General features: G+C 41.9%; 1 protein-coding gene across 1 annotated transcript; it reads right to left on the minus strand.

Annotated features, from left to right (window-relative positions):
- Window positions 1-5,674: 5,674 nt before the first annotated feature.
- Window positions 5,675-9,918, minus strand: LOC137331551 (probable G-protein coupled receptor 139). Its single transcript, XM_067995419.1, has 2 exons — window positions 9,849-9,918; window positions 5,675-6,579 (listed from the first exon to the last, which is right to left on the minus strand). Exons 1-2 carry the CDS (start codon window positions 9,916-9,918, stop codon window positions 5,675-5,677), a joined length of 975 nt encoding a protein of 324 aa, XP_067851520.1.
- Window positions 9,919-10,798: the final 880 nt, after the last annotated feature.

A 10,798-nucleotide genomic window follows, 5' to 3' on the forward strand; every position in this document is an offset into this window, starting at 1 on the left:
CCTACACTCTGTTATTTCACATCTGCTCCCTGAGGTGATTTATATATTTAAGTCCTTGTTTATTCCCAATATTTGCCCCTTTCTTCATGTTTTCCCTCTCTCCCTGCTATCGTGATTTTGCTATTGAAATTAGTATTCCCACTTTCAGACCCTATCGCTGTGTTTATCCTTGTGTCACTCTCGAACACAATTTTAGATTTAAATCTTTGTCATTTCCAAGTATCAGATCCTTATACTAATTTATTCGCTCTCTTCTTCCTGGGTGATTTTCATTCTCAATCTCTGTTCATTCCTTAATTCATTCCCTCTCTGCAGGTTATTCCCACTCTCCCTCCTGAGGTGTCCGTGACCAGTTTCAGGCCCTCTCTGCAGGTTATTCCCATTCTCTCTCCTGAAGTGTTCGTGACCAGTTTCAGGCTCTCTCTGTATGTTATTTCCTTTTTTTCCTTCCTTTGGTGATTTTTGTCTTTAAGTTTATGTTTGTCCCCCAGTTTCAGACCGTCTCTCCATGTTTCCCCTATTCCCTTCCGGCGGAGATTTGTTTTATATTTAAATCTCTGTACCCATGTGGAGCACAGTGTGTAATATAAGAAAAATGCGTTAAGAATATAAAAGTCAGTATTAATGTATTACGAGAATGAATTCTGTGTGATAGAGGTTGTTAGGATTCCACAGAGAAGGAAAATTAAGAAGGTGTCAGTTTAATGCAATTAAATGAAGCAATAAAGGGTTTGTGTAAACATTAAATCTAGTTTGGAGACAACATGTCTTACGTGTCAACTGTATGATGTTTATAACCATGCAAAATTGTCTCATATTATACATGAACAAAACACACATTTCAGTTAAAGCTTGTTATGGTGAGACACAGAGAGGGTTCATTTGCTGTTCCTGTCAAATCACTGTTGCACTATAATTAAAGATACAAACTGAGTGAGAATGGCATTAGCCAGTGTTTAAAAGAAAGACAGCTTTGCAGTGTGGTAATTAAACTACCATGTGAACTTCTCCAAAAACATAATCAATTAATATTTGGTTATTTCCATGTAATGCTTATGGAGAAGGACAGACCAGACATTCGGAGGAAAGGTCAAATTAGCCATTTCATGTAGAGAATGCAATTCTAGCTCCTATTAAATAAATCAGAGTAAAATTGGACTCAATCTCAATCGGATCTAGGATTCTGGTAATTTCTCCATATTCATATTTTTCTTCAATCTGAAACAATAACCGTATTTGTAACAGTAACACAGCAGGAAAATGCTGCGGGGCCCTGTCCAATTTAGTAACACAGCAGAAGGGGTAAGAGTACATTGTGATTTATTACAGAATCCAGCAGCTCACTGGGAATGTTACATATGGTCCAGATGGAGGAGAAAAAAGGGGCAAAGTTAATTTACATTATAATTTGGGGCAATGCTTTTTATCTCCAAGGTTTAATGTTATGGGCTTTTCATCCTAAAGAAACTTCAAACACAAACTATAGCTTTATTAAAAAAAACAATCATTTATCATTAATACACTATAAAATTGACTTTAGAATTTGAACAACATCTTGGGTTTATGCTCGATAGCATTCGATTTAACAACAATAAAACAACACACTCTGAATTACCAAAATACATATCCGTTTGGAAATCAAATGTCTATCTTAGACTAAACCAATAACGAAAATTATCTCCTTATGGTTGGCTCAAGCTTACCGGGAAGATGGAGACCATTGTAGTGTAACACGGCTCTCTCTTGTAACCAGGTCATCTGATTCAAAGACAATCTGTTAACCTGCATCGAGGCATGAACTGGGAGGTGGCCAGCAGTCAGGAAGATCCCAGGTGAGGTGGTGCCGCCAGGAAGCGAGGGTGAGGTTGAAGCAGTCGTGGTGGATCTGTGTCTCGCCCCACTCAACTTCTGCCCAGCCTTTAAAGACCTTTTTTTTTAACACAGAACCACACCTCTGGGACGGTGGCTTGTCAACAAAAGGTTTCTACAAATACAGCCCACGATTGATTGACACTTCATTTATTTTCTTTCAGTTTCCACAACGCAACCAGGTTAAGTCGGCAGGTGTTCAAACGACATCGAGCCGTCCTGGCATCGTTCTTGTCGCTATTGTTATTTATCGTCTGCTGTGTGATTGTTTACACTGTGTCGTTAACAATCTTTCTAACAATCCTTCCATCTTTTGACAGTCTTTTCCCTTCAGACATGCTGAAGCCGAATTAATATCAGACTTTCGTTTATCAAAAGAATTTTTACTACACAGAGCAGTGGGGACACTCCTGCAGTAAGTAATGGTCAGGGTCAGGTACACAAGACTGAGGGGCTTTATTGTGCAGTCTTCCGGAATCATTTTTAGAAATGTCAAAATTAAATCCACAAGAGTGTTACCCCGGAACAAACATGAACTGTCTGGCCTGCTCCATCTGCTGCTGTTCTGCTAGTCAGAACTCTCACACACTCCAGGTTATACAGCTTGTTTGGTTATTTAATGTTTTTATTTATGTTCTATTGTCACCCTCTCTACCCTCCTTTCACTTTATATGTTTGTCCATCTTTCATTGTTTTCTGTGTATATTATTTATCTCTTCTTTTTTCTGTATGTTTTTCTATTTTGTTATTTCCACTTCTACTTTAACTTTCACCTCGCTGTCGCTGTTCATGTCTCTATATTTTTCTATCTGTTACTCTTGGCTTTTTTCTACGCGCGTCTCTCTGTCTCTATGTCGCTGCCTGTCTTCTATCTCTGCCTTCTCTGTATTTTGCATTTGCCTCCCTAGCCCCATCGCTCGCTGTCTCTCTCCTAATTTCATCCGTCTTTTTGTCTTTCCACCTTTGTCTCCGTATCCTTCTCTCTCTTTCTGTTTGCCTCTGTTTATCTCTGTCTTTGTTTCTACTTTTCCCTTTTCTTTCTCTCTATCTCTTTCTTCCTCCTCCCCTTTTCAACTGTCTTTGTTTCATTCTGTTTCTTTCTCGATCTCTCCAACTCTGCTTCTGTCGACTTCTTTCTTTCTGTTTCCAGTTGATTTCTCGAACACTTCTTTCCATCTGTTTCTGTATTTCATTCCATTTCTTTCTATCTCTGCTTCACACTTTATGTTTCTCCCCCTCTCTCCTGTTTTCTATTTTTCTCACGGCTTTCTATTCCTCTTTCTCTCTTTCTCTAATTGTCTTTTTATGTCTGCCACTTTCCTGCTCCGCCTCTCTCTCAGTCTCTAGATATTTTGAATTGATTTCTTCTGCCTATTTATCTTTCCGCTTCTATGACTTTGTAATTCTTTGTCAGTGTCACGCTCTCCTTCCATCCATGTCTGCTTTCTCGCTCTTTCCCTCTGTGTGTATATATATAAATAAATATATATAGATATTAATATCTATAAATATCTATATATATTTACATAACTGCTTTCTTCCTCTCTTTAATTTTCTCTCCTGTCTTAACAACTCACTTTAATGCTCTCCGTCTCTGAGTAACTGTCTCTACCCCTCTTAGTTTCTATCTCTCGCTCACACACACTCCCTCCCTTTTATGTGAATCTGTCTTAATTTTCTCTGTCTTTTTAATCGTTACATTTCTTTTGTCCTTGTGTTCTCTCTCCGTGTCTTACTTTCTATTTTTATTTTTGTCTCTCTCCATCTCACTTCTTTCCTCAGGCCCACTTTCTGTCTTCTCTCTGTCTCTTCACTTCTTTCTTTTCCCTTTCTGTCTTTTCTTCTAACTATCTCTGTGTGTTTGTCCATCTATATCTCAATCTGACTTCATGTCTTTCTCGTGGTCTCATATTTTTTCCCTATCTTTACCTTTCTCCTCCTCAGTCACTCTATTATTTTGTATTTTCCGTCCTTCTCCTTTCAATCTCTGTCTTCCCTGATCTCTCTCTCTCTATATCGGTTTCTGATTTTGACTCTGCCATTCTCTCAATCACCCTTTCTGTCTGCTTGTATTAGTATGTTTGTCTCCTTGTGTAACTGTGCCTCTTACTTTCCATGCCTCTCTTCCTATCAAATTCACTCATTCGCTCACTCACTCACTCTTACTACAATTGTAGCGGGCTTTGGTGAAACCTCACTTGGAGTACTATATACAGTTTTGGTCTCCTTATCTAAGGAAGGATATAATTGCCTTAGAGGCGGTGCAACGAAGGGTCACTAGATTAATTCCTGGGATGGGAGGATTGTATTATGAGGAGAGGTTGAATAGAATGGGCGGATACTCTCTGGGGTTTAGAAGAATGAGCGGTGATCTCGATGAAACATATAAAATTATGAGAAGCTTGACAATGTAGATGCTGAGAGGTTGATTCCCTGGCTAGAGAATCGAGAACCAGGAAGCACAGTCGCAGGATAAGATGAGGAGGAATTTCTTCACTCAGAGGCTTGTGAATCTTTGGAATTATCTACCCCTTAGGGCTGTGGATGCTGAGTCGTTGAATATATTCAAGGCTGAGATCGATAGAGTTTTGAACTCTAAGGGAATCAAGGGATATGGGGATCGGAGATAAAAGTGGAGTTGAGCTCGAAGATCATCCATAATCTGATTGAACGACGGAGCAGGCTCGAGGGACCGTATGACCTGCACCTGCTCCTGTTTCTAAGCTCTTATGTTCCTACGTTATCTTCCACTGACTCGCTCAATCTCAAACTCTCTCTCACTTAATCTCTCTCTTCCACTCCGTCACTCACTCTTCCTCTCTCACTCTCTCTCGTTCACTCACTTTCTATCTCTCTCATGCTCTCTCACCCAAGCACGCTGAAGAACAGAGGCACCTAAACACTCTCCAGAAGCAGCGGTGAATATCCTACAGGGATACTTCTGCACAATGTAGAATAGTAGCAGATTTCAGGAGGATATAGACAGACTGGTGAAATGGGCAGAAACGTGGCAGATGAAATTTAATGCAGATAATTGTGAATTGGTGCATTTTGGATGGAAGAATGAGGAGAAGCAATCTAAACTAAAGGGTACAGTTTTGATGGGGGTGTATGAACACAGAGACCCGGGGTTTAGGTACACAAACCATTAAAGATCGCATGACAGATTGATAAGGCTCATTGAAAAGCATACGGGATATTAGTCAGGGGTAATTTAGAGCCCGCATTATAGAAGGAGAAATCTATATAGGAGGGATATTACACTGATTATACTTGGAAGGATTCGGCACCACCTACAAATTTCAATTTCCCTTTTGGTCTCCATCTCTGCCCTTCTGGTTTTCGCTCTCTTTCATACTTCGTTTTTCTCGATCTATCTCTGTCTCTTCCTCCGTCTCCGCCTCTGTCGCTGTTTCTGTCTTTCTGCGTCTGTCTCTCTCTGTGTCTCTCTCTCTCTGTCACCCTCCCTCTCTCTCTCCCTTTATCTGGAGCATACACATTCTGATCGGGCCCACAGCAGCTCCTTTGATTGGCAGGTTTGCCCTTTTTGCAGGGCGGCCATTGAGATGAAGTCCAGCAGAACTCTTCAATGCCGCCATTTCGAGCAACAATTCATGTGTCGTCCGCAGAGCAAATCCCGCCTCAATAGGTCAGATTATCAATAAATATGAAATCAGAACCAGATTTTAGGTCATGTCATGGCTCTGTGCTGTTAATATAAAATGTACTTTCCGTCCCCTGGGAAGTGTAGGGAATGGAGGATGAAATGGGATTTATTCCAGTGCTTTAAACCCTTCAGCTCTTTCTATGATTTCATTAATTTAACAATTAGATTGAATGGATATTTCATCGCGTTCATCAGCTCCTCCCTGAATTTGGTCTGGGTCAGGACATAAATACACGTGTTTGTGCAGGAACTGAGAAGCTGCAGCATAACTGATGTCTGTTCTGTGATATAACGAGGGTCAGAGTAGGAATAATAATACTGAATGTCTGTAATTCGTCCATAAATATAGAATGCAACATGTGTCATCCATAACAGTATAAAACTGCCCGATATACTGAAGAGTAAAATGATGGATTTCTTTCGGTTTTCCATCTCTGGGTCCTTGTGATTCTCTCCATTGCTGCGGCCCCGGAGTCCCTTGCGGACTCGACTGGACACTAAAATACGCCTGACCGTCAGAATATTGAGCAGCAAAATCAGACAGAACGGGACACAAGGGGTTAAAATGAGATGAAACATGTCAAATGCGGCCCACTTGGGGGAAGCAAAGAAGCTGGCTTTAGTCACACAACGCCAGGGAACATTATAAATTACATATCGAGGTTTATATGTAAAGTACCAGGGGAGACTCTCGAAACAGCCCAGCACACTCACTGTTCCCAGAACCACAGCCGCCGTTCTCTCGGTGCAATATTTAGTTTTCAGCTTCTCAAAACAAATGGCCACAAATCGATCAAAGGTAAAAGCCACTGTGAGCCAAACAGAAACCACCGTGGCTGCATAACTCAAGAACTTAATAAAACTACACACGGGCGTAATGTCCAGGAATGACAATGGGAGATAAATCACCTTAATCCGCACCAATATCACATCAACGATAACGACCATGAGATCGGCCACTGCCATTCCCACCAGGTAGCGACTGATACATTTGGAGAGACCGCACTTTCCTCGGGACAGGATCACAATCGCCACCAAGTTAACTGTAAGAGAGAGAAAATGAAGCAGAGAAATTACTGATCAGACCCGGAGACAAAGCAGCAGTTTGCGAGGATCTGCAGTCAGATTTCCAGCTTTGTTGCTACGTCGAAGGGTGGAAAGTGATTGATTGACCTGGGCAGCGCTTTCAGACAGAGAGATGTTTTTAAACACAATGATCAATAATGAATTGGAAGATGAATAAAGAAAGTGAATAAAGTGAGCACCGGATCCACTGGAAGGGCTGAGTGAGAGCGCAGTGCCGGTGGGGAAGGGAGAATGGGTTTTACACACTCGGAATCCAGCGGAATTAAAGCCGGATTTGAGTTCCAGAAGGAGAGGAAAGAGAGCGAAGTGTAGGGAACGTGAGAGGACGGAGAACGGGGGGAAGGGGACGGGGGGAGGTGCAGCTGGTTTATTGCTCAGGGTTAAGAAAGCTGACGAGGCAGGCTGCAAACGGGAAAGAAAGCTGGAGACTGAGCCAGTGAGTGAGATTGGAAAGGAGACAAGGAAAAGGACATGCAGGAGCTGGAGGGGAGTCAGGAGCAGATGGTTTGGGAAAGCGGACAAAATGAAGCAAGGGATGAGGAGACAGAGGATTCAATGCAATGGGAGGAGAGGCTGGGATTCACAGGGAGAGACTGCAGCAGAGTGTTAGAGGGAATCTAATCTATAGGTCCCAATAACACAATCCATAGAGTCATAGAGTCATAGAGTTATACAGCACGGATAGAGGTCCTTCGGCCCATCGTGTCCGCGCCGGCCATCAGCCCTGTCTACTCTAATCCCATATTCCAGCATTTGTTCCGTAGCCTTGTATGCTATGGCATTTCAAGTGCTCATCCAAATGCTTCTTGAATGTTGTGAGGGTTCCTGCCTCCACAACCCTTTCAGACAGTGAGTTCCAGACTCCAACCACCCTCTGAGTGAAAAAGTTCTTTCTCAAATCCCCTCTAAACCTCCCGCCTTTTACCTTGAATCTATGTCCCCTTGTTATAGAACCCTCAACGAAGGGAAAAAGCTCCTTAGTATCCATCCTATCTGTGCCCCTCATAATTTTGTACACCTCAATCATGTCCCCCCTCAGCCTCCTCTGCTCCAAGGAAAACAAACCCAATCTTCCCAGTCTCTCTTCATAGCTGAAGCTCTCCAGCCCTGGTAACATCCTGGTGAATCTCCTCTGCACCCTCTCCAAAGCGATCACATCCTTCCTGTAGTGCGGCGACCAGAACTGCACACAGTACTCCAGCTGTGGCCTAACCAGTGTTTTATACAGCTCCATCATAACCTCCTTGCTCTTATATTCTATGCCTCGGCTAATAAAGGCAAGTATCCCATATGCCTTCTTTACCACCTTATCTACCTGTTCCGCCGCCTTCAGGGATCTGTGAACTTGCACACCAAGATCCCTCTGACCCTCTGTCTTGCCTAGGGTCCTCCCATTCATTGTGTATTCCCTTGCCTTGTTAGTCCCTCCAAAGTGCATCACCTCGCACTTTTCCGGGTTAAATTCCATTTGCCACTGTTCCGCCCATCTGACCAACCCATCTATATCGTCCTGCAGACTGAGGCTATCCTCCTCGCTATTTACCACCCTACCAATCTTTGTATCATCAGCGAACTTACTGATCATACCTTTTACATTCATATCCAAGTCATTAATGTAGACCACAAACAGCAAGGGACCCAGCACCGATCCCTGTGGTACCCCACTGGCCACAGGCTTCCAGTCACAAAAACAACCTTCGACCATCACCCTCTGCCTTCTGCCACTAAGCCAGTTTTGTATCCAAAGTGCCAAGGCACCCTGGATTCCATGGGCTCCAACTAACACAATCAACAGTTCATTACTGTGGTTATTGGTGTCAGGGAACCTGTGATGGGTACAAAACGTGGTCAATAAATTACTTTGTACATTCAATTAAAATTAAATTTGAAAGTATTAATTAATTCAACCACGTTGTTTATTGAATTCAGCCGAGCTTTAAAAATACAGTATCCAAAAAATTAATTAGGGTCAAGGAATTACTGATTCATATTCTGAAAATAAATGTTAATTATATTTGGTGTTAATTTAGAAAACAAGGAACATTCACAAAAACAGGGCCTGACAGGGATATAAACATGAGGAGCGAGTCCCACAATAAAAACTCACCCAATCTGACCACATCATAATAACTCCTTCAAGTCACATTTTATATTTTTAATTGTACTGGAAGTTTCAGCAGTTCATTCTGATTAATTATTCACACCAGAGCCTCTCCCTTTCCCTCTCAATCACTCACTCTACTCTCTTTCTTAAGTCCATTTTCATATCTGATTAAATCCTATCATCCTGCGCCTGAGTTCTGTTCACCAGCCCCGTGTCCCACCGATCCTATTCTCAGTTTGTTAGTGAAGCCTCTGTGAAATAGTTTAATGTTTCTAAAGATCCTTCAAGTCTCCAGCTGTTCACCTACACTGTTCATATCATCTACAAATCATGGAATAAACAGCATCAAAAGCCTCTTTCAGACAGATCTCAAAATAATTGAGATTCCTTCTCATGTATTTATAATGTAAAGCGATAAATACCGGGACTGTCCAATTAATAAAACGCCAACATCTTAATATTCCAGCATATGTTTGTTCCACAACATGGTACATGGAACATGTTAACAGCTCCTCCTGGTCTGATACCACCTCTTAACGCCTGATTCCGATACATTCATTACAGAGAATAATCCAGTAACAATGGATATAAAATGTCATCACAGATATAATGTAACTCCTACAATAATGAACGTTTGGAAGCTAAGGAGGTGCCATTATTCAGCAATACAGTAAGTACAGAGAATAATCCAATAACAATGCCAGGGTTGGAAAAGCAAAGACCATTACGGATAGAATGCAGCTCTTACAAGATTGAACCTTTTGAAGTTCAAGAGATACCATTATTCAACAATACATTCAGTACAGAGAATAGGCCAGTAACAATGCCAGGGTCGGATATACCGAGTTCATTACGGATAAAACGCAGCTCCTACAAGATTGAACCTTTTGCAGTTCAAGAGATACCATTATTCAACAATACATTCAGTACAGAGAATAGGCCAGTAACAATGCCAGGGTCGGATATACCGAGTTTATTACGGATAAAACGCAGCTCCTACAAAAATGAAAGAGTAGAGACTTAATACGTTCCATCATTCAGCTGTGTAAAATATGCAGGGAGAAGAAATATCAGCAGAGTTAACATCGATTTACACCATTCGCAGTGAATATAAAGGCTTACCCGGAACTCCAACGGCTGCAAGAACAGGAAAATAAATTAATATTATCTGACGGATTAATGAAGAATGCATTTCTGAGAGAAGCAGTGACTTCTGTTGGCCTGAAAACCACAGCTCTAACAGGCAACCTGAGTTGATCCATTATAACAAGTCCAGATTTATGCACGGGATAAGTCTCTACTGACAAGGTTATGCCCCTGATCATTGCTATTACTTATAGTTACTTGAACAAACATGTTACATTAGCAACTTTGACTCCGATGTAAATAATGTGGTGATATCACACAAACATTTCAAAGTTCAAGACATTATCTTAATCAGACTTCTCTCGGGAATAAAGTTGAAAGCTGTGCTCATACAGCACTGATAAAGCAATAATGAGCGGCTTCATTTACAGTTTCCATACAATTGTATTGACCATGTTCACTCCTGCTAATTTAATTATAAATTTTATCGATTCGTCCGCAGTTTAGTCTGAATCCAGGGACACAAGCAGACCAGTTCCACGTGTTCCTGCAGTTTCCCAATTAAAATTTGAATATCTAGTCTCTGACATGGAGACCGTTAAAGGACAGGTTGAGGATTGCAGCCTCGAAACGACTGAGGGTGATATTAGGGGACGGACACTGAACGTGCCGCTATTTTACTGCAGATGTTTACCCGTTTATTCGACATTGGTTAACGGCTCCAGTAAAATTGGTCCCGTGTAACACTGAGCTGAGCTCATGACCCGATTTGACCTTCATCACAAAGGCCCCTTGATTCCCTCACCCGCCTCCAATCCTTCCTCAGCCCATTGCCATTGAAACCCTCATCAATGCCTCTGTCCTCTCTCGACTCCATTCCTCCAATACACTCCTGACCGGCCACCCAACCTCCGCCTTCCATAAACAGGAGCTCGTCCAAAACTCTGTTGTCCGTGTCCAACCAGCACCAGGTCCTGCTCGGCTTC

This window comes from Heptranchias perlo, chromosome 2, assembly GCF_035084215.1.
Source record: "Heptranchias perlo isolate sHepPer1 chromosome 2, sHepPer1.hap1, whole genome shotgun sequence".
Classification (NCBI taxonomy): Eukaryota; Metazoa; Chordata; class Chondrichthyes; order Hexanchiformes; family Hexanchidae; genus Heptranchias; species Heptranchias perlo.

Coding starts and splice junctions, on each gene's coding strand:
- LOC137331551 (XM_067995419.1), bottom strand. CDS start 9,918: ATGCATTCTTCATTAATCCGTCAGATAATATTAATTTATTTTCCTGTT. Junction 6,580..9,848: donor TGCAGCCGTTGGAGTTCCGG/GTAAGCCTTTAT, acceptor TCTCTCTTACAG/TTAACTTGGTGGCGATTGTG.